Source organism: Artemia franciscana, chromosome 2 (genome assembly GCF_032884065.1).
Source record: "Artemia franciscana chromosome 2, ASM3288406v1, whole genome shotgun sequence".
NCBI lineage: Eukaryota > Metazoa > Arthropoda > Branchiopoda > Anostraca > Artemiidae > Artemia > Artemia franciscana.
Genome location: NC_088864.1, coordinates 342259 through 367669, shown reverse-complemented (window position 1 = coordinate 367669; position 25411 = coordinate 342259). Strand labels below are relative to the sequence as shown.

At 35.8% G+C, this 25411-nt stretch overlaps 1 protein-coding gene and 1 long non-coding RNA gene across 3 annotated transcripts in view; both read right to left on the bottom strand.

Moving 5' to 3' along the window:
- LOC136035591 (uncharacterized) overlaps nucleotides 1–25411 on the bottom strand; it is a 181944-nt gene that overhangs the window by 155942 nt on the left and 591 nt on the right. The window lies entirely within an intron of this gene.
- LOC136035578 (mitochondrial carrier homolog 2-like) lies at nucleotides 1607–24902 on the bottom strand. Of its 2 annotated transcripts, XM_065717463.1 has the most exons (5): nucleotides 24835–24902; nucleotides 12660–12781; nucleotides 10986–11100; nucleotides 7534–7624; nucleotides 1607–2051 (listed from the first exon to the last, which is right to left on the bottom strand). In XM_065717463.1, exons 2-5 carry the CDS (start codon nucleotides 12717–12719, stop codon nucleotides 2048–2050), a joined length of 270 nt encoding a protein of 89 aa, XP_065573535.1. In that variant the 5' UTR covers nucleotides 12720–12781; nucleotides 24835–24902; the 3' UTR covers nucleotides 1607–2047. The 2 variants fall into 2 exon arrangements, with proteins under 2 accessions (XP_065573535.1, XP_065573528.1); XM_065717456.1 differs by lacking the exon at nucleotides 24835–24902 and having other exon boundaries at nucleotides 12660–12820.

The window sequence follows — 25411 nt, the reverse complement described above, 5'->3', positions numbered from 1 at the left end:
ATACTTCTCTGCAAATTTTACACAAACCTTGTTCCCAAAAATGAATGCCCGTGTTCTGCAGAGCTCATAGAAAGCTGTTTATACTCCTCCAAAGGATTAATAATACGGCTTCTAGAGATATAACAGGGGGTCAATGGATATTCTTCTGAGTACCCACTATTCTTACTAGCTATATACTAGTATCACCGTTACGGTAGGTAAAGAAACACCTCACAAGGGATAGTCAATTCCTATGTTTAGACAGCCTGATTGCACTAAAGTCATTACTTAAAAAAAATACTGCTGTTGCCAACAATCTATGAAAAGGGGTTGAGCCTTATATCTCGAATCGGCAAAAAATTGTTATAAAGGGTATTTTCAATTACAACAGCAGAAAGAACTTGTTTCCCAAAGAGCAAGCTTATGAAAAATGCTGTTGCACTTATGCTATAAATAACTAACGCTTAGTGCTATAACCTCTTTTGTTCTAGAGTTACTTTCGATTTACAATCAACTCAAAATCTATTATAACCAAATTTTCATGAGTTTTAGAGACCGAAAGCGCTAAGTACAGGTCTCCCCCACAGTCAAAAGTATAACGTCTTTTCAACAATCGACGGTTTAAAAGGCGTTTTATATATTTTTTTGCTAATCTTCAACATTTTGTAAAATGTCATAAATATATGCCATATTTCCACGACCTTACTGCATAGTTCTTTTGAAGGACGATAAAAACTCTTCTTCAATAATTTTATTTGGTTCTTAAAAGTTTCCTCTAGGCTTCTCATACAAGCCTAGATACTCATGAAAACGCCCAAAGATTTTTTGGGGTTAGGATGCTCATACATAGACCAGAAGCTATCGTCAGCGCAAAAGTACTGTATACACAATTATTTGATTTAAAAATTCAATGCATGAAAACGATGCATTTTCGCGAAAGAAAAGACACAATTTTAGAGATCGGAGCGGGCATAAGTCGAATCCTCTAAGTTAACAATCTTAAACCAAACAGACTAAATTGAATGAAGAAATCCAGCACAAAAAGAAACGGAAAAGGCCATTAATATGAGTTGTACAACCCTCATTTAACTCACCAAAACAATTAGTAGCATTGCCTCTTCAATGAATACGCAATATGTTTTCAATTGAAATTAATCCTTACCCGATGGTCAATATATTTGAAAGAATGAATTATTTTAGTCATTTTATGATTATTATTACTTCGCCATTAGTAAGCATATAGATACAGTAAATCCTGGCATTGGGGTTTTTGGACAAGCAAGATCCCCTTTCCTACTTTTATCAGGTTCACTCTATATATAAAAAAGTCCTAGCTACATTTTTTAAGTTTAGCATTAATCCGCAAATATAAAATGGCGGGCCCAAAATAGGTCTGTCGAAACTGTTTTTGAAACATAACCACAATATCACTTTTCCTTCATGGCATCCCCTTCTTAAAAGGGGATGCTTAAAGTTGAAAGTATACAATAGTTGTTCGTGTATAGTAAGTGCTCTTCATAAATTGTTTTGATAAACATACTTATGTATTTATTTTAATGTTCTCTATCTTGTACTCTGTCCCTATGAACTGTCACTAGCTCTAAGAACAACAAGCAGTTTGCAAGAATACAAAGAAACAATATTTTATTGATTAAATTTATATTAAAATATAAAATAAAAAAATGTTGCTGTATGTTGTCAGGAAGAGGTTCTTTGGCAGGAGCAGAGGCCACATAATTGCACAGCTTCAATGAGCAGTAAATTCGTTAGGTGAAGGATGAGCAAAAAATTGAAGCAAAATTGATTAAAAATTTATTGAGGGTTCTATTTTTTTAGTAAAATATAAAAAGGGGAGCAAAAAAAAATATACACGAATTTTACTGAGATTCTATTTAACTTGAGGTTTAGAACCCTTGTTTTTTTTTTTATTTAAACTTTAAAATTATAAGAAACCAGTTCTGCTGCACTGTCTTTTTATGTAAAAATAAGCGTCTATACACAAAAAGACGAATGCAACAGAGAACAGGCTTATACAGAGAGTTCCGAAATTTACTGCCCAGCTACTTCATTATCTAGAAAAGAAAAGAAAAGTCAATCATTTGCAGACAATAGACAATATGTTTTTCCGAACTAAAAAATTTATAAAAGGATAAATTTTGAAGACTGGCTAAATACATTACAAGAGCGAAAACCTCAAAATGGTTGCGATGTCTGGTCAAGACCTTTTTTCTTCACATGTAATTATGCTTGCTATTAACAAATCCTTTTAGAATTTCCTGGAACATTTTGTGATATAGGAAAAGCACAGATACAAATGTGTTCCTTAAAACTGAATATATATATATATAGATCGTAAGAAAGACGCATTTGCACTATTAAGAACGGCTCAGGAGCGACTAAGGCCCAGCGACCACGGGACAACTGTTTTGAGACTAGAATTGCTAACTGATTGCACATGCAACTGTTGTGTGACCATGGCCTTGAGGAAGTGGGGTCCAACCCACGAGGCAGTCCAGATGTTACTGGTTTCCAATCAGTCTAAAACCGGTTCCGAATGAGACCGAATAGAAATGGAGAAGCATGAAGAGCTGCACAATTATAAACTTTCTAGAAAATTCTTTAAAAGATGATAAATTTTCTATCTGTCTGAAACATTTCTTTTGCTGCTAAGAACAGACGAAACTTTGCATTCTTTTCCCAGTAGGGATGGACACTCAGAACCCTACGAAACCTGCTGTACTCATAGTAATCAATTAAAGTCTTCCTCGTCGGAACTCAGCATAGTTCACCACACTGCACAGCTCAATTAGATAAACAGAACTGATTCACAACCACTCGCGTCGTCCGTGGGCGGAGACATGTTTCATTTCGGTTGTAAACGGGTTATACACCAGTTGCAGATGAGACTAGTTTCCAACCATTGTCTTGAAATGTTTCCCCGTGGGAGATGAGCCTAAAGGTGTTGCGTTGAAATTTCAGGGAATATTGAATTAAATAAAAAGACACCAAGTGTCGAAATGGCTAGTATACAATAACTGAGCAGCTAGGGGTTTTATTTTTAAACTTTAAGGAGAAGGTTGAGAAGAAAATCGAACTGAATCATAAGAATATATGCGCATCCAGGTAGTCAAAAGAGCACATCTCCAATATCTTAGTAATTTCTAAGGGTATTAAGTTGAAACCTTCAATCATTGGTGAGGAGGGTGTCGAACAAAATCAAAGTATACTATATACACCTAAGTAGTCGAAAGGGCGCGTCTGCAAAATATCAAGAGCGACTAAGAGTATTTAGTAGACGCTTTCAGAGGATGCTGGGGGAGGATTCTAAACTAAATCGAAAGACACTATGTGCATCCATTTCGTCAAAATGATGAACCTATAATATAACAAGAGTTGCTTAAAGTATTAAGCTGAAACCTTTGGAGCATGTTGAGATAAATCCCGAACAAATTATCAAAAGACAGTATCCGCAACATGTCACGAACAGCTTTTGATATCAAGTTTAACTTTCAAGGAATGATCAGAGAGCAAATTGAATTCAACGATAAGATACTACCTGCATTCAGGTTGAAAAAAGGGCATATCAAAAATATCTCAGCAACTTCTTAGGGTATTAAGGCGACTTTCAGATAATTGTAAAGATGGTACTGATCAAAATCAAAACGCACTATGTGCATCAAGGTTGCCAAAAAGACATATTACAAGTATCTCAGGAAGTTCCATGGACCACAGTAGAAACTTTCAGGGAATAAACAAACATTGTACAACAAAGTCAAAAGCAACTGTGTACATAAAGGTAAAAAAAGGGCACATTTATAATATTTCAGGAACAACTAACAGTATTAAATAAAATTTCGACGAGAGCTATATTGAACTAATTCAGGAGACACTAAGTGCATTATGAATGTCAATATGGCATATATGCAATAACTCGGGAACATTTAAGAGTATTAAGTGTGAACTTTCACCGAAAGTTGAGAGAAATGTTAAACTAAATCAAAAGACACTCTGTCTTGAGGGAATGCCGATGGGGACATTGAACTAAATCGGTGAACTGTATGCATCCAGGGTGTCAAAGTGGTTCATCTGCAATACGGCAGGAACGGCTAAGATATTTGAAACTTTCTGTAAATATTGAAGGTGATGTTGAGCTAAATCAAATGGCAATATCTCCATCCAGGATATCAGAATGAGACGTCTTCAATAGTTCATATACGGTTAATGGTATAGATTAACGCATTGAGCGACCTAGCTGAAACTGTGAGGGAATATTGGACGGAAAGGACAAGTAGATACTAAATTTTGATTTGTTGGCCAAAGGGAGCTCATCAGCGACAAAGAATGTTTGAAAAAATGGTTGTATTGATTCTTAGTGTGAAATGTTCTCTTTTTTTTATCTCATTAAAATTTCAGGCCGTGAAGACACCTCAATAAAAGTTTCAGAACCAAGGGAATCGCAACTGGAAACAAATCTTGTCAGGGATTCTTCATTTTTTTTTTTTTTTTTTTTTACATCAAATCGGAACTATATTAGCTAATATACTAGATCAAAATGCATCAATGTAAACACACAAGCTATTAAAACAAAATATAACACACACAAAAATTCCTACAACGAAGTGGTTGATCATTATTTGTCTATATCAAAGGTTGTAACAGTAGATACGACGGAACGGCTTCACCCCCCAAAAATTCCCAAAATTGTTCACATTTTCTAAAATACTAGTACCCGTACCCAACCATTTGTAGTTCTATAATATAGCTATTTTTAGAATTCCTAGCAAAATTTTGTCCAGAATATGGAAAGCAACCCAAAATCTTTTTGCTTTTATTCATCAATAAAAAAAAATATCAACAAAACTTACAGAAATTAATTTTTTTTAACTTAACAATCAGAAGACGTTTCAACAAAAGAAGTTTTTTAAAAATAAGTACAGAACTAATTTAAACCAAAGGGCAGCAGAAGTAGTGAAAAAAAAGTCATGCTTAAAACGTAAATAAATCATTATAAATAAACTAATGAAACCCTCTGACAGACCGTATTTCAAACAGTAGGTGGTGCAAATATCGTAGGTAAATACCGCTTTCTAGGGCTGTAATGAGAGAAAGGTAGATATAGCTAGGGCACGTTCTGCGGGTGAAGGATGACAGATTACCAAAGATTGTCCTTTTCAGCCAACTGTCTAGGGCTAAACAGAAAGCAGGTTGTCCGCAGTTGAGGTGGGAGGATGTCATAAAGGAAGATTTAAAGGGAATAGAAACTTCCTGGGAGGGTGTAAAGAGGGAGGCTCTGAATAATTTGGGATAGAGGACCGTGCGTAGCTGTGTTGCACTCCAGTGGCTTGGTGCTGCGGTGAGTTCTTCATAGTAGTAGTAGTAAACGAAGCCGGAGCGAAAAAAAAGTACCACAAACAGAAATAGGGCCGATGCCTTCCAAGCCTTGTAAGAACCAGAACGTCATTTTGACGTCATTTCAAATAGTTTTCATTTTGAGCAGTGTGTTTCCCATTCTAATAACATAAACAACACACACAAATGCATTTCAAGGCTTACAAATTAGAGTGGTGCTATCTGCCTCAAACTGTAGAGGTGCTATCTAACTCAAAACCTGTAGAGGGTTTGAACATCATTGGCATCCAGTAAAAACAAATTACATTTGAAGAATGCATTTATATTTTGAAAATATCAACAATAACACAACAACAACACAAATAAGTCACCAAAATAATCAAGATCACTGAAGTAAACTAATGAAAGTAGACTGACTTCCTACTTTCATCGTGTTAATTGATAACGCTGCTATCACGTAATCATGTTAATTTGTCGTTCTAATTTATACTGATATTCATGCACAGAAGTCTCAGCAATTTTGGATTTATTTACGATTAAAACAGAAAATGTTTAAAATATTTTTTTCAGTGAATCGCAAATAATACTGACCTTTAGGGGGCTTAGGGAGCGTTACCCCTACTCTTATTTGTGGTAATTTCTGTTTATTTTCAGTTAAACTCGATTGTTCATTGTAAGTTCTGCTCGGTTAGGTCTTATTCATTGACAACGATTGTTGCTCGTTATAAGTTTCAAGAAGAATTGCTTGACTTTATTTCTGCTAGTCTTTGGCTTAATGCAGCTCTTTACTTTTCTATGAAAAACTGCTGTTTAGAAGATTTCTTAATTTAGTTTATGTTGGTTTGCCAAAATTTTGTCTTGATTGATGTTCTCTTCAATCTGAAATTTTAATTGAGCGTCTCCATGACTAAGTTTTAAAGCAGATTAGCATTAACAAAATCAAATTTTTGAGCTGTGGATGAATACAATCAATTATTCTTCCAAAAATGGTAGTCCTTGTTAAGGTCATCTTAATTTAGAAGTGCATCACACACCAGACCTAAATTTGCACCTATTTTCGGCCGCAAAAAATCGATACCACTAAAATTAGTTTCAAATTTGTTTTTTGCTACAGGGGTTCACTTACCTGGGGATAGGAAATAACATGGATATATATAGCTTGTTTTGACTTACATTGCTAATTCTCAGTGAATAGTCTCTCATCCCAAAGAGGATGAAAGTGCCAAAACGTTTAGGCAGATTTGCGACAAAAGCGGTTTAGCCTTTCTCTTCCCCTTTCCTCAAGTTAAAATTCAAGGTATGTATGGTTCCCCACCCAAAAACAACTCCCTGAAAGTTCCAACTTGATCTCCCGAGCCATTCCCATAATACTCAAAAAATGTTGTTTTGATCGCAAGGCATCACATAGTGTCTTTTGATTTATCTCAATATTTAACGGTAAATAGATTTTAATTGCCAAAGCAGCGAATAGTGCAAAAATATTTTGGCTTACTAGAGACAAAACATATTTACCGCCTATCCCTGGCAGAAAATCGGATGTCCTCTTGCCCCTTTTCTTTCATATCCAGTTTTATCCCACTAGCTGTTCCCAGGATATTACAGATAATATATTTTGACAGACTGAATGAACTTCGAGTTTAATTTAATTTAGCGCTACGCTCTACCCCAAACCATGACGAAACTTATACTTCCACCAGCCCCAAAACTCCCTGACAATTTCAACCTGATACCCCAAGCCATTCCCGAGCTATTGCACATAGATCATTTGATAAGTATCGTTTGATTTACCTCACTACTTGACCTTAAATAAATTATAAGTACCATAGTGTAATAGGAGCTAATAGCCCAAAATATTTTGGTGGATCGGATTTACCCCTTTCCCCTCTCCTCAACATACGATTCCCCCCTCCTTTGCCCATATTCTCCATTCCTTTCTACAACAGCCCCTTAATTCTCTCTCCCCAAATGTCAATATGACGTTCACTTGACATCCCCCAACACAACAACAGTAACTGCCAAAAACAGTTAAAAATTGGGAAGTCAAACTTTTAATATTTTGCCAAAACAACAGCAAATTGCTTTCTAAATTCCATTACATAAGTAAAACAAAAGTTTTAAGTGACGTTGAGATATTGAGCAAAGAACAAGACTAAGAACTTGACAAACGGTCACAACTTTCTGTGGAAAAGACGAAATTTCACTTACTCATACAGTGATTCCCTTCCCACGAACTGTGCAAACATTCTTGCTGTCACTACCATGAATGGATGACTAACAATAACAGATGCGATGGTTCCTACAAAATAAAATCCAATTTATTCTCCAAACAACTGGAGTAAATAAGTGATGTTATAATAATCAATATCAAAATTGTCTTTACTGTTTTTATTGTTTAGTAAATGACGACTTATACTTATTGACGACACGACTGCCTGTCCATGGATTATTCTTTATGGTTGATTGTGTATGGCTATGTTGTTTGACCTATGTGATAGTATGGATGTGTAGGGTTAAGGCCTCATTCGAGCGCTGGTCTATATTAATCACTAATGTAGGAAAACAGTCTTCCTTTTCTCCTTCTGTCTTGATCTTTTTTTTTCTTTTTTTTTTAATGTGTTTGTGCTGTTGCATTGGTGATTTCTCTTTTCATTATAGAAGTAACTATTTAAAAGTGTAAAAATAAAAACAAAAATAATCTATAAAATTGTAATAAAAATCATCAGCATAATCTAAATCCAGGAAAACTTTTCCTCCTTATTTGATTCAGTGTTCTCCCAGTCTTTCCTGTGCTCCTTAACTGAAGGCGCTATTGATAATACTAAAACTCGCCCATAGAGACCGCGAGAAGATGGTAATCTGATGGAGCCAAACAGGAAAAAGAGTGCTCTGTTTATTCAACCATCGGCAGCTTTTTGTGACGATTTGCAGTCTCATTTACCACAAAAGGTGACGGATCAGCATCGCTCTATAGCCATTCCCTGCACAATGACGATGAACAATGTGTATAAGATATAGGATTCCCGCATGCAGGTATTTCATATCTTTATCATTTCACCGAATTACCTTTGAACTAAGGAACATATCTCTTGATACTTAGTCATTTTTCATTTTGTACTTGCAGCAAAACAGCAGACGGGTCCCGTATAAAAACTAAATATCGTTGCACCGCGCACTTGCAGGACATAGCCACCAGCCCTGCAAGTTTTCATCTAGAAACCAGCAGTTTTTCCGAGTGATTGGGACCCCGTCAGTTATTAAATCACAAGCATTCGATTTTTTTAAGGACAGCAACATATATATGCGCACAATGGTTCAGAAGGACTTTTTTAAGGCGAGCTTAGTCCAAGTTGCAAAGTGATTCGGTGAAAAAACCAGCTAGTTTTGACTCGGTAAAAAAAATAGACGAAATCCTGACTTGGCGCCAAAACAAATCAAGCCCTGGCTTGCTGGGAAACGAGCTAAGCCATGAAACCTTGATTCGGTGTAAAGGTCAGTTAATTCCAGCTCGTTAGAAACACCAGCTGGCTCTCTACAAACCAGCAAACGTTTCTAAGCGGCAGAATCTAAGTGAGCCCGTACGAAAGCAAATTAAGCCTTGAATCTGAGCTAAAACGAACTATGGCTTGACTCTGTGGAACATTTAGAGCCCAGTCCCGATTCGACGCAAGATGTCCTGATCAGGTGCACACACAAGCTAAGGTAAGATTTGAAGTAGATATGAGCTACTCTCTGATTCGAGTAAAAACTTGGCGGAAAAAAAAAATCCTCACTCGGTACAAAACGCCCGAAGTCCAACTGTCAGTTACACTGACACGTTGCCAATAGACAGTAATTCGGAAATCAGAAAAAACAGCCACTTATGCAAAAACTAGCACAATCAAAGTCCAAGGTGTGGACTGACTTAGGTGAAAAAGAGTAAAGTCCTGACAATATGCAGTAGCGAGTTATCTTGATTTTGTGTGAAAGTCGAAGCCAGAATTTACCCCCCCTTCAAATAACCAAAACTTTTCAGAAATTCATTCTGATAAAAAAGAGAATTTAGGACTTTAAAGAAGCCTGAATAATGGACGGAATTCAAATCTGCAAGAATGGAGCCCTCACGATAAAGGGTATAATAAATAACCCTTACGATGTCAAACGAGTTAGCAGAAACGTAGCCTTGTTACATCTTGTTTAAACAGGAATAATGCAAGGACAGGGAATCTCAGTGTAAGAACAAGGCAAATCCTGAGTGGTTGCAAAAGCAAGTCAAGTCCTGAATGGGTGTAAAAATGGGCTAAAATAAAGCTTTGAAACTTTGATGAGACAGTGTACTAACGAAATAAATCGCGATTCAGTGTAGAAACTTTTTTTCTTATGAAAAAAAATCTTTCTGAATCAGAAACTTATTTTCTGATTCAGTGTCAAAGCGAGCTCTCATTCTGATTCAGGGTTCCATGAACTATTTTCAGAAATAAAAAAAAGTAATAAAACAAAGAAGACAGAATGAATGTGCAGACATGAGGTAAGTCCTGACTCGTAAACCCCTTACTAATTGTAGGAAACGAGCTAAATCCTAATTAGGTGTAAAAACAATTTAAGTTCAAGCTTTACAACTTTGATTACATGGGTTAAATAAATTCAACGACCTAGGTCCTGTCTTATTACTAAAAAAAAGGCTAAAACCTAGCTGCAGGCTAACTCGGTGCAAAACTCAGGAAAATTCTGACTGAATTCTGACGTAGAATGAACGAAGTCCTCATTTAGTAGAGAAATAAGTCATTATTCAGAGCAAAAGCGAACAAAGTCCTGACTCAGTGGAAAAACAAGCTAAGTCCTTACTAGATCCAAAAACGAGCAAAATCCTGATTCAGTAAGAAAAAACGAGCGAGTCACAGGCCCTAAATCTTGATTAAAAGAACAATTCATGTCCTGACTCGGTGGAAATACCAGCTAAATCTTAGTTCTGCACGAAAATGAGCCAAATCCTAACTGGTTGAAAAAAAAGCTTTATTCGTTACTCAGTATAAAAAGGTGAAGCATTTCAAATGTATACAAGAAAGAGTAAAGTACAAGAAGACAATCAAAGCTTTTATCCGTTTGCAATGGGAAGTAATTCCGAAACAGGCAATAAATTATAAAGGATCATACATAAAAATAAACAAGCGGTCAATTTGCAGTAACACTAGCAAATTATACTCAGGATGTCCTCAATTATTCCGTGTAAACAAAAATGGAGCCTTCATTCAGTCTGTTTATGATAAAAAAAAAACTTTAATTTAATTTTTAATATTTTATAACTTAAATTTCTCCATTAGACTCATAAAACCCATTCTTTTCCAATTCAAGAATAAAATAAACTTTAAAAATATAGTTACTTCACAAAGTTTCCTTAATGATGCATGAGCAGTACAATTGACCTGTAAGACGACCATTATCAACTAACAAATCCTTGGTTTTTACACCAGGTAATTTGCATTTTGTGTGCTATGAACATCGTTGTCGCATTACAATTATTATTCGAAGATCTCTATAATTTACGTACACCTTCCTTGAAAGTCACAGGCTCTTGAAAAAAGGTTGGTTACATCCTTCCCCTTGCAAAAAATATTATAGGTTAACCTTTAGATACTTTCTAAAATTACAAGTAATCGATTCTAAAATAAAAATTATTTTACCAGCTAAATCTTTCACTAGTTGTCGCAAGATATGGCCAGGAACATCACCTCCAACAACTTGAACTTCTCTATTGGACATACAATGAGTGGATCCTGCAGCTTCAGAAGTCTCGTCCTAGAATTCAAGCCAGTAAAAAAAGAATTAAAGAAAATAATAAATACGAATTTATCAAATTTACGATTCTAAGTAATATACCAAATAAAGATTCAACACAGACTACATGCTAATAATATTCAATATATTAGTAAGAAAACAAATATAAATTTGTCCCAAGCGACACCCGAGTAAAGAGAAAATTATTTGCGAGGGTTGAAGACGGAAGCTACCGATCCGTATGGGATAATTGCAAGGAGGTCGCAAGAAGTCCACTAGGTGGGGCTTTGTGGCCAAAAGCTGGGGAAGCCAGCTGATTGGTATCATCGGTTCCAAGTAGAACAAAAAAAATATTGGCTCTCACAAAAAAAGGGGCCCCAAAAAAGGCCTGCAACTTTGTTTTGTCTGAATAGTTTGCGTTGCTTCCTGGGCCACTAGGATCCCAAAATCCCAAAGGTAAACAAAAATATATATTTATGTCCGTTTTGGGGCCAAGGTAACTACAATTGAAAGAAAACAGACAATAAAAATTGTTCACCCAAAAGATGGCAAAAAATAAATTGTTCAAAAGGGTTGAAACTTTTATCCGTATTTTCAGGGTAAAGGGGACTCAAACCAAAAAAATTAGTTTACCCAATGAAGATGCAGGAAAAGCTGCCAAAAAAAATTTGAAAAATACGGCACAATAAAGTTTTAGTTAGGATAAGCTGGTATATCGATCAGCCCCGATCAAAAGATTCGTAGCACACAAACATGGGCCCAATAATTACGTTTCTCTGACCAGCTTGAAAATTGTCAAAAATTCATTAAGAGCTTCTAGCTATTCGTACAACCATTCAGCTTCATGGCTCCTCGGACGGTGGGGGTAACATCGGCCCTGAAGGAATGCATATTACAACTTTCGACATTTCTGAACGAAACGACTAGCTCAAGATTTTTATCTGGTCTTATCAGGGTTCAGAGGGAGGATTTGGGTAGAAGAAAAGGGCAGACACCGATGCTGATTGCCCTCTTATCACTTAAGCCCTTAAAATAGGTACTATAATTTTTAATTGAATGAGGTACCTCCCAAGTTTCTTTGACTATAACTTCCATAAAAAGTAGGTGGGGAAAAGATTTTTGGCCTTTTCTTGTTAAATCATTTTTCATTGGGGTCTCCAATTCTTTCAAAATCATTTCTCCAATTCAATTCATTTAAAAAGAAAATAGAGTCGAATTTTTTTTTTTTTTTTTTATCAAATCTGAGCATGAATAGGCATAAAAGAGATCTATTTAAAATAAGACTTATTTTGCCAATTTAACTTGATTGTATTGTTACATATTTCGTTTCTATGCCATATCTTTAAAAATGATTGTTTTATTTTTACTTATATAATGTTCAATTTTGATATCAACAACATTTCAAAACAATTGTTCACAACTTTTCCTTTAAACATCTTAACAATACGCACTTTTCTCATGTATATTTAGATGCTGCCTTGACCAGCTTGAAATGTGCCTTGGCTAATTCTTTTCTCCATACTGTTATCTCGTATCTACCACTGTAATTAATCAATAAAATAAAGTGTACAGTATCTCACCTCAAAGCATTCAGACTTTGCAACCTTCTGATAAACAATATAACCAAGACTATCACCCATCAGCCGAGGAAAGAAGCCTCTATATAGGCCAAGGAAGCCATCACGCTTGGCAATACGAGTTACTACAAAATAAAATGACTACCAGTTAGAAATTTGTGCATTTCAATGTTGGAATTCTGTAATTCCTGACGTTTTTCATGACTATTTTAGTAACAATATTTTACTGTAACTACAGTTTTTAGTAACTACACAGTTATGGAATTTGTCATGCTGATTATTTTTTTGTGCCACACAGAAGTGGAATCAAGACTAGTTTCCGAAGATTTTCAGAGCCCCACGTATAGAACTTCATTCCACAGAGCATTCGGGGGGCTTATCACCTCGGGTTCTTTAAAGCAATTTGAAAAAAAAGAATATTTATTAGGAAAAGGTGCGAAGTTTTTATTTATTTATTTATTATTATTCCTATTATCATTATCATGGTAGAGTTGTTGATGAAAGATTGATAACAGTTTTTATTTTGGTTATGTAATTTATACAGCTTTTTTTATAAATACAACAGTAATTTATGTACATTTTGAAATGAAGAGGTCTAAAACGGAAACACATAAAATACTCAACAAATATCTCCTTTCCTCAAAAAATGTACATTTGGATATATGTCTTTATTCAATTCGTAATCTTTAGAAGATTATAAGAAAAGGATAGAAATAGAATGTGCAACATTAATAATCGTTAATATTATAGTTGTCAAATATCAAAACACACTAAGTACACAATTCATAAGTAGCAATTAATCCCAATCAAAATTTATTAATTGGGATTTTAAAGTTTTGTGAAAGCAAATCATAGATTCATATTGCCATTAATAATCTTAAAAAATTAGAGCACGTTGATATACATTATAACAAAGCTGGATATGTCAGGCCTCACTCAGATCACAGTCATGCTATTTTTTTTATATCTGCCTAATTCCAGACAATTCCAAAGACAATTCTGAATATATCTAAGTAATCGTCCTAAATGATTAAATGTTAAAAATGAACAATAATTTGGAATCGAGGAACTCAGTTTGATCCTTAGGATGTTCCTGGGAGGTATAAAGAGAAAGACTCTGAGTAGATTGAGATGGAGGAAGAGCGTAGGCGGCATCTGTGTTGACCTCAAACGGCTTGGTGCTACGGTGAGTTATTAGTATTAGTAGTAGTAATAGTTTGTTCCTTACCAAAATTGATATTGAAGAATTTGCAATATTGTTGATTACAAATATGAGACTAATATTGCAATTAAAAAATCAAACATAAAAATACCATAATGTGTTCCAAAGGGGTGTTACATTTTCACAATAATTACTATTTAAGGATTCCTGAAGATGTTGAATAAGGCTATAATTGAAATATATAGACAATAAGTCATTGTGTAACTGCTCAAAACATGTTCATTGTTGGGCAACCAGTAAACATTTTACCTTTTTTCTTATTACATAATAAAGACTTTGCCTTTTGCCAGTCTCTCTAGCCATTATGAAAGTCCCTGTTAAAACCAATAGACATATTTTTTTTTTCGTTGGATTTGTTTTTGATAAACAGCTAGTTTTTCATATTTCTACAAATATGGCAGAATAGAATAATTTTTACTTATTTACAGTTTCAATTTTAGTCTTTTCTTTCGTCAGAAAAACTTGATTTTTTAAATTATTGAACTATAAAAGCAGGGAGAAACAATCGAAACATATTGAGGAACCTGTCACTGAGTCCAACATTGACTTTTTCTTAGTGAAACTGGCTGCCTCTTTCTTATCACACACATCACAAGCAGTTAAGCATCCAAATCATTATCCTGTTCCCTCTCCTTATTGACAATGGATTATCCTAAGGTATTCTACTAGTTCCCCTTCTGTTTTAGCTTTAGTTTAAAAACAAAATTCCACAAAGTGAGATTTTCAAAGAAAAGTAAAGAGCTCCACCAACCCAAGAATGAGCAAAAATAAAGTCAAATAATCTTCCAAGCGTAGAACTACCACAAATCACTATCAATAAATAAATGATACTGAAAATGAACAGAAATAACAATGAATACCCGAGTCAAACTGAAAACGAGCAAAAATTAACATGAGTAGGGCTGACAACACCTATACCTTCTCAAGATCACAGAGAATAATTTGCAAAAAAAAAAAAAAAAAAAAAAAAAAAAAAAAAAAAAAAAAAACAAGTCACCGTGAATTGTCAGTTAAATTGAATTATACTGTCATTTCTCGTTAAGGTTTTGATAATTTTTAACTGATGAAAGTAAGACAGGTGAAAAATTTTCAAACGTAGTTTATTATCAGTGGTCTTGAGAATGCATAGGGGTTGTTGAGTTTCATTTATTTATAGATAGTTATTTGTGGTACAGGGTGACCCAAAAGATGCCTACCCATATTTTATTTGATAAAAAATCCATTTTTAATGAATGTCTTTTCTGTTGCAGGACGTGAAAGGTAAACCTATGGATGATCATTTGCAGCTATAGTTGCCCTGAAAATGTCTTGGACAAATCAGCAAAAGATATTCTCGCTGGAGCCCTATTTTGCGACAAAATCATACCAAAGTGTACAGATTCAGTTTCGAAAGCGTTTCCATTGTCGCAACTTTCCATCAAAATCAACGATTGTTAGTTGGATTAAAAAGTTTAGAGAGCATGGGACTATAGTGAACCTATGTTCTAAAGCCACAGGGGAACTTATTCAGGCAGGAAGAGTGCAAGGACAGAAGAAAACATTGCTGTAATGAGGGACTCAGTAGGACGCAGCCCTAGGAAATCAGTGCGTAGACGCAGCCAAGAACTAGGAATGACAAGGGAGTCACTACGGCGTGTTCTTACGTCTGATCTGCACCTATACCCATACAAGATTCAAATAAAGCAAAAATTAACTTATGCTGACACGGAAAAGCGAGTAACAATGTGTGAATGGTTCTGTAATGTGCTTGGGCCCCGTACTCACCAGATCTTAACCCCCAGATTATTATCTGTGGGGTTTCCTCAAAGACAATGTATACCAGAGAAATCCACAAACAGTTGAAGAACTGAAAACTGCCATCACAGCAAAAATAAGAGCCATCCCGAAAGATGACTGCAGAAGAGTGATTCAAAACTTTGCCAGACGAGTACAGGTTTGCTTGCAACGAAATGGTGGACATTTGGAACACATCTTGGGAAAGCCATAAATTGACTAAAAATTTATAGAAATAGCTGAAACTCTGGTGAATTTCACCAATTTCTGGCCAATTTCAATTTCCGAAACTAGCCCTTTCAATTTCCAATCAAATGGGCCTTTTTCAAAGTTTCTACGACGACAAATGGTCATATGAAAATTTCTATTAGATGCACTACGGGAAAATACGATGTTTGGGGAGGGGGTTATCCATCCTCCGATCACTTTGAATCTTAAAAAGTAAATAATTACTGAGACCAAACTGGCTAATCATGATAAAACATAAAATCACGAAGAAAGGATAAAACGAAGACCACAGACATCCAGTGAAAACATTTTTTATGTTAGCTGTTATTGCCCTCGTTTTATCCTTTCTTCGATATTTTAACCTTAGGAAGGGCACTAGAACTTCTGATTACCAATCCAACCAGCCCCCTCCGAAGTTTATGCGATCACCTTTTGTATATATATCTTATATGTCCCCAGGGCATAACTTACCTTGCCATGAGGACTGTGGGAGGAGGGGGGGGGTTCATTCTCAAAGATATAATTTCCAGTACTTTCAATTACATTGAAAAAAATGACTATCTCAACATTTTGATTGGATGTCTTTGGGGAAATGATGAACGTGGGAGGGGCAGGATTAATTGCCCTCCGATCACTTTTGTCTATTGAAAAGGGCATTGACCCTTTCCATTTTTAATCAAACGAGCTGTTTTCAAAGTATTTACGACAAAAAATGCCCATCTCAAATTTTTTATCATAGATATTTCGGGAAAATACGAGGTGTGGGGGTATCCACCCTCCTATCACTCATGAGTTCTAAAAAGGGCACTACAACTTCTGATTAGGAATCTAATGAGCCCCCTCCAAAGTTTATACTATCACCCTTTCTATAAGCTATATACCTTAAATATGCCCGGAACATAACTTACAACTCTAGCCCTAAGAGCTGGTCGGTATGGTAAGATTTGCTGGTCGGTATGCTTACATTCAGGCAAAAACAGAAGCAAAGAAACAAAACAAAAAAGTACATAGCGTACATTTACGCAAGGTTTACCATAGAAGTTTCTAAGGTTAATATTATTGCGAAAACCTGAAATACTCCAGTCAGCCCTTACTTTAGTGGAAACAGATGTGCAAATCGATGAAGCGATGAAAAAGTCAGATCAGCTATCAATAAACAGCACAGGAAACAAAAATAATGTTAACCATGAAACAGAGCAAAATCGTGTAAGACTCGGGGAGACATCTCGTGAAGCTAAAAGGGACGAAGAGGGCTAAGAGGCATCTTCTGTAGAATTGCTGAACCGGTTCAGCGATCTTGAATCCTTAGCGGCTAGAAACTACAAATAACATGGCCACCTACCACCTCTCAATACACATAGTAGTAGAGCAAAAAAGTATTTAGGACAAAGGGCATATAGAAATAGCTATAGACCCCGGGAGGGGTATTAAATTTGCAATTGATATAAAAACAGGTTAAATTGCTATTATTATGGCAAACCAAACCACTCTGTGGCACACCATCGCAATAGAACACAAAATGAAGGTTTAATATACAATAGAAGAAACCAGTTTCGACCACAAGGTGGAAAAGACTTAGGAGGACAGGGACCAAATAATATGTGACATGCGCCAAGCAATTTTCCTGAACTTGTGCCTAGGAATCATGGAGTAAATCATAGAGTAGGCCAAACAAACAACACAAAAGAATCCTGCGAAACTCCAGAAAAATTTTGGCCAAATAATTGTGGTTATTTATAAATAAACGACACCCTGTGGGGTTTGCCAGAGCTGTACTTTTCTTAAGACCCTTATATAGTTTAGAATGTTACAATACAGAGAGAAATAATTATTTACCGATTTTACGTTGTTCTAAAATTGAATGTCTTCAAAATCTACCATGTTAATGGTAGTTTAAATTGAAATAACAAATTTAAACGTAGGACAGTACTAGTCAACGTCTCAACCTTAGTCAGATATTGGCAAATAGCTTTAGACCCAGAAACTAAGCACAAAGCAACATTAATTTTGGATGATATAGGACGTTCACATTTGAAGACATTCCTTTTGGCTTATCTTTTAGCCCTAACTGTTTTAGTCGACTTATGAATTTTGTTCTAAAGGATGATAAACAAGAGAAAAACAAAGGATCCAGGACAAAACAGATACATTATCTTATTTAGACGACGCACAACTATTTGCAGAAAAGATAGAAGAACATTTAAATGGGGTCAGGAGAAGGGTACTAGGGGTGGGTATGGGGTACTAGGAAAATTTGAAAAAAGAGGTCTAAAGCTGAAACCAGAAAAACTACAAGTTGTAGTACTGAAGATATTCTTCCTTGGGGACCTTGCAAATCAAAGAAATATGCAACCCAATCCTTAAAATTTCACAGTCAAAGACCAGTTAAAGCCACCCACAAATCAGAAAATCTATAGATCAGTCTCTTGACTCTTAGGCTATTTCAGGTGCTACGTCAAGATCTATGCTACAATAACTTAGTCAATCTTTTAAAAAAATTAGGTCAATTTGAATGCCCAAACAATGCAATAAAAGCCCCTGAAACCCTTCAAGGAATTATTCAAGGCAATGGTACTCAAATTACCAGACCTTAGATAAGAAATTTGCCTACAAACCAATACGGCAGCAAACGGTAATGGAGCAGTATTACTGAATATAGATTCTGATGGCCAAGAATCGATAATCCAATATGCTAGGTAGGCTTTGATGGAGGCCAAAAGAAAATGTTCAATGGATGACAGAGAACTTGGGTATAACATTAGAACACAATCAGGAGCATATCTAGGGGGCTAGTGAGTTTGAACCCCCTTCAATGCAGTGCAATAGCAATGTGCCTCACCCCTGTTGCATTACCCGCCTACCCTGTGTGTGTGCTACGCTTACCTACTTGTGAGCTCTCCATGCTTTGCTTTGCTTATTGTGTGCTTTATATTATAGGTGCTTGGATCTGAACAAAAGAATTATTCCAAATTCTACATGGTGTCAGAAGAAATCAGATATGGATGTCTGACTACCTTTCATCAACCGGGATACAGATAATTTGGAAAATGAATGGAAAAAATTTGAAAACCATGCAAAACTAATGTTTGATGCCCCATAGCTGGAAAAGCAGAAAAAGTCCAATGTGCATACCTCCTCATCTGGGTTGGAGATAGAGGACGCGAACTTTTCAAGACATTTGATATTACAGAGACAGACAAAGACAAAGTTATTCCGTACCTTAAAAAGTTTCAAGATTATGCTGTACTGAAACAAAACCAAGTCTTCTCACTGTATGTGTTTCAGAAAAGGGACCAACGAGATACACAAAATGTGGATAAATTCAAACTGAACTTAAAATTCTTGTCAAAACCTGCAGCTACACTAACAAGAGTGAGATGACCTGTGACAAGATTGTGTGTGGTGTCAAGAGTGCAATAATTCACGAAAAGCTTTTGGCAGAAGGAGATGGACAGACACTTGAAAGGGCCATAACAATCTACCGCCCCAGTTATTCTATATGGTTGCATCTAGGATTACCCCTATTATTGGGCTAAAATCAAGTCAGGAGCTGAATCTGCTGAAACTTATCCTTAACATTGAGGCCCAAATACAAACAGACCAGTCGACAAACACACCAAAAGGATATGAAGATGTCTTTGAAGGAATAGGGATGCTTTCAGGAGATTGTGAGATACACCAAAAAGAAAATGCCACACCCACAGTACACCCAGCAAGAAAGGTACCCATAGCAATGAGAGATAAGATCAAGAATGAGCTTGTACATCTGGAAGAATTAGGCATCATTGAAAGTCATTGTTCCTACTGAATGGGTAAATGCAATGGCCATGGTCAAGAAGAAAGATGGGAGTGTACGTTTTTGGATTGACCTGGTTGACCTTAACAAAGCAAAGAAACGACCATATTACTCAATCCCAACATTTGATGATGCCATAAGCAACCTTAATGGAGCCGTATATTTCTCTAAGCTTGGCGCATAGTCAGGATACTGGATACTACAGCTGTCACAAAAGGAACTTACCTTACAACATTTAGTAAAATCTACAGATGCTAACGCTGGAAGAGATAACCATTTGGTCTCATATTGGTGCCAGGTGTGTTCCAGCAGAGAATGAAGCAGGCATATGACAGCCTTAAAGGACTTTGTATACTAGTTGATGATCTCCTCATCTATGACAGAACTCAGAAAGAGGATGATAAAAGACTAAAAGAAGTCCTCCAGTGGGCCCAAAAACTGGGGATAAAATTAAACAAAATCAAATGCAAGTTTGAACTGGAAAAAGTAAGTTATTTTTGGCCATGAGATTATCTAAGATGGCATAAAACCGGATCATTAAAAGCTACAAGCCATTAACTAAATGCATTAACAAAAAAAAAGAAAAAAGAACAACTAAGACACTGCTAGGAATGCTGAACTTCCTGTCCCTAAACTATCATCCAAAAACAAACCCCTAAGAGACTTATTGAAGGAAGAATCCTTCATCCTCCAGAATAATCAATGCGAGTGTATCAAGGATATCAAGGAATCAATTGTGTCTGGATTAGCATTCTTTGACCATACCTGCAGAACCATTGAGCTTAAAGTTAATGCCTTAAAACACAGACTAGGAGCAGAGATCTCAGCCAACAACAATATATTCAGATATGCATCAAGAGCCCTGGACAAAATAGAACAAAATTACTCCCGGTTGGAGAAAGAGCTTTACACGATAGTTTACTGATGTAAGCACTTCCACCACTTCATATATGGCAGAAAAGTCAATGTAACAACTGATTATTGCCCCCTAGAAACTATCCTCTCAAAGCCACTACACAGTGTCTCTCCCAGGATAGAGAGACTAATGGTCTAAATTCAACCTTACAACCTCACTGTCTGCTACTTACCTGGCTCCAATATTCCAGTATCTGATGCTGTATGCAGACATTGGGGTAATTGTGCATACCATAGCAAACTGTCTGCCTGTCAGCCATGCCAAACTTCAGGAAATCAGAGACAAGATCAAATCAGACTTACAGTTAAAACAGCTTGAAACTACCCTCAAGGAATGTTGACCATCTTTATGAAACCGATGCCATCCCAAAATCAGCTCATACTGGAACATTGAGCAAAAGCTATCAGCTTTTGATGGAATGCTATCCAAAGGTGCCCAAATCATCATACCAGCATGCCTCTGGAGCAACATCTTGGAGCAGCTTCACGCTGCCCGACTTGGCCTGGAAAAAACTAAACAAAGAGCCTGCATGCTCATTTATTGGCCTGGCATCAACAGTGACATCAAGAAATTTATCAATAAATGTGGGAATTGTGCTAAAGTTGCACAAAACAACCAAAATGAACCACTGATAAATTCTACCATTCCTGTTTTACAATGGCAGCAAGTAGGGTTTGACCTGTTTGAGTGGAACAAACAGCAATAATTGATCACTGTGGACTACCATAGCCAGTATTTTGAACTAGATAAGCTGTCACGCTTAACTTCAGGAATTGTCATCCAGATACTAAGAGCACACTTTGCTCTCCACAGCAAACCACAACTGATAATATCTGACAACAGCCCTCAGCTATCATCACACAAAATGAAACTCTTCACTGAATCCTGGGGAATACAACACAAGATGTCAAGCCCCATACACCCAAGGTCAAAAGGCTTAGTAGAGAAAAGAATACAAACCAGCAAGAGAATCATGTCAAAATTGCTTAAGAGCAGAACAGACCCATACATTAGATTTTTAGAATATTGAAACACCCCTGTTGATGGCTTGACTTCACCCTCACAACTTGTCCTATCATGCACCAACCAACATCTTAGGCCAAAAATAATCCCCCAGAAGGTATTCATGGAAGGCTGGACAAAACAACAGCTGCACCAGAAATCATACTACAACAAAAGAATGAAAGTTTTGCCAAAACTAAAAATGGGAGATAAAGTCTACATGCAAGAACAGTAACTGGACCAAGGCAGAAATTGTCTCTTACAATGAGAACCCAAGATCATACATGGTCAGGACAGCAACAGGGTCCCTACTGAGAAGAAACCACATCCACATCTCCCAACCATAAACAAGGGAACCAGGGCCTCACCTGGACTCAACTTCACCAGAAACATCATCTACCCTTATCCACTCAAATGTCAGGGAAGAGCAACTGATTATTGAGATTACAGTGAAAAATTGGACACAGAAGCCACACCACCACGGATCACCTCTGCAACCAGGCTGTGCTCTCCAGTTGAAGCCATGAAGCCATTAAGTTGAGGCCACCGCCACTCAGAAGCAGCTGCTCCAAATCAAATGCCACCATATCACAATCCCAATATACCACAGGCCAGTCTACAACTGTGGTCTGACACATCTGTCACAAGCCCTCAGCAAACATGTTATGGTAGACCTCTAAAGCCTATTAGAATAATGAACTTATGAGTGACTCAATCTGGACTGCATGGAAAGCCATTACAAAAGCCTAATCATGAAGAAAGGAGATGCAGTATTACCTGCCTACACTGTGTCTGCTATGCTTACCTACTTGTGAGCTGTCCATACTTTGCTATGTTTATTATGTGCTTTGCTTTGATTTGCCTTGCTTATTATACAAAAGAATTATTAGAAATTCCACCCCCCCCCCCTGCATGGCCCTTTTTCCCCTATCTCAAACTTTTGAGATAGGCATTTTGTTCAAAGCAGTTTAAAGATAAAATAACAAAAACTCCTGGATTGACACAACCCTCAGAGCCTAGGGGCAAGTATTATAAATTATGCAACAGGGGAATATAAGGTTTGTATGTAAGGAGTGGTTGTATAAACGTCAGAGGTGGATCTATCAAGCTGTTTTAAGAGTCAAAAATGAATGGAGTGCATCTACTCCCCCCTCACACAAATTATCTTTTCCCCAAACACATTTAATCAAAATTTCTAGATAGCCATTTTGTTTTTAAATAATCCAGCAATCAAAATAAAAGTTTGGGGTTAACATATCCCCCCCAAAGCCTGGAGCAAGGGTTGTCACTTATGCTCATGGCATATAAGGTTTTTATGGAGGAAGTAAACTTCAGAGGGGACTCAAATGATTAAAATCGAAAATACTACTTCTCTTTTGGAGTCAAAAGTACTCTGATGGTAACAACTGTCTTTTCCCCAAATTGGTTTGTCTTTAATCAATTTGCTTTTATTGCACCAAGACTCCTATATTGTTCTGCTTTTTCAATAAAGTGCTAGTTTTCTATAATCCTATGAACATGAAACAATTAGTTGGTTTATTTGTAATAATTTTACTGATATATGTTAGGTGGACCATGAGGCAATAATTTTTGTTTGTTTTAAGTATCAACTTTGTTCTTTACTTCCCTAAAAAGCTTTGTTTTTTAAATAAATATTTGCCCATTTTTTATTTAAATTTAAATGGAGAAGCAACACTGGAATTATCTTTTTATTTCTTTGAGGGAGAGGCACATTACTGAGAAGTTTATGTCTTGAATAGTCTTGGAATGTACAAATAAAATCAAAATGAATGCTTGATAAAATGCTATTAATTCTTGATAGATCACTGGTTCAAAATTTTCTTAAATTGTAATAAATTTGTTGCTTTCCAAAATAGCAAAAAATAGCTAAACTAGAATTTACTGTAACATTAAACAGTTCCTCTGAATTTAATAGCCAATAGGCTACATTTTTTTTAATTTTTGCACATCCAAAACTACATATCAGGATTAGCAAAGCTATGTGGCTTAACAAATAACTTTCTTTGGACCTTTTATGTGCAAGGCTATAGATCTATTTCTGAAAGTGGGTTTTGTTCATACTAATGAAATATTACAAACTCATCCCTATAGCCTGTATGAAGTTTCAAGGATCTACACCTTTCCAAATTTAGGAAAAGAACCATTAATGTGGCTTGAAATTTTGCTCAAATAACAGGAATTACACTGTCTTAACTAAAAGCAGAGAAAAGGAGATTGAAAACTGAAAATAAAGGTTAAGTGTACTTTTGAACTAATTCTAATCTAGGTAGACAATAGACATATGCTATATCATTTTTTTTTGTAGTGTTTTGTTCTTAGCATGGGTAAAATTCTAGTTAATTGACTTCTTGCTATCTCAGAAAGGGTTTAGGTTAGGCAAAATGAAACTTACAGGGATGAACAGACAGAAGTAGGCCTATGTCACAGGATGGCTTGGCTGTGTTAAAAAAGTGAAACCTTGCAAAATAGATCTTCTGCTTAATTGAAGTATAACAAAATTGTTTTCAGCTTCATAAATTTGCTCAATTCCATTTTATAAGGTTTTAAAGATATGCAAATACATTTCCTAAATTTTGAAAAAATAAACATTGATATGGCTCAAAATTCTACTCAAATAACAGGAATTTCATTTTCAGAACTAAATGCAGAGAAAAGGCAACTACAAGCTGAAAATTAAGGTAAAATTTTGTTTTGTCAAAATTTCAGTAAGGTATAGACCTGTCATGTAGGCAAATTTTAGTCCCTCTAAAGGGAGAAGTAGCCTAGTAGAGGTGGGTACTTTAAAATACCTTCCTGGGACATACTTTAGCCTGTAGACCCATCCCTGAAAGTCTCATTTTACAAATCTAAACCCTTTCCAAGATAACAAGAAGTCAATTAACTAGAATTTTACCTTAGAATGTTCTGCATTTTGATCTGACCTACAAAATAAGTAGGCCTAATAAAAAAAACCACAAGCAACAACACGCAAAGGTTTGGAATAGCACAACAAATATCCAGAGGGAGATGTACTAGAGCAAACATATATATATAAATAGTTTGCAAATTATACTTCTATCTTCATAATTATTTTGGTTAACAGCAATTCCCAAAGCCCTCTGCCATTCAAAGCAATCTTCTATCTTTCTGTTGTAGAATATTTCCTTCTGGAAAACCTCTAATATAAATCTTAGACTATTCTGTTTTCTTCGTAAAACTAAATTATATTTGTTATACTTACAAAAAAAAAAAAAAAGATTAATAAGGATGATTGTAATAACTTTTCATGGCCAATACTCCAAAAGGATTGAGGGTGAGTTAGCTTTGATTAAAATGAAGAATTGACTGAATGTGGTTGTCAAATAAGCAGCCGAAAATCAAGCCGAATGCTATAGTAACACTCAGAAGGCAGAATACAAATTGCTATCCTAAAAATTGAAATGTAAGAGCCTAAAACTTATATCCGTAAGCTAAGAGACATTTAAGGTAATAAAAAAAATCCCTTTCTAGTAACTTCAAGAAGAAGTTTTTGATAAATCTTGTAAGAGTCCTATGTTAAGCCTGGTGGTCATTTTTATTTTATTTGTTAATTCTTTTCATTTGTTAATATAAATCAGATTGTTGTTTTTCTCCCAATTCCACAACCTTTTTTAGGTCTTTTAGTCCCACACTGTCATTGAAGATTTTCAAATGCTCTATTACATATGCTAGTAAAAAATATACAATAGGGCACAAAAGTGGTTTTCATTAAAAGTTAACAAAATCAAAGGTAGTTATTGCACTTATGTGGCAGAAATAAAATGCTTGTTATAAACAAA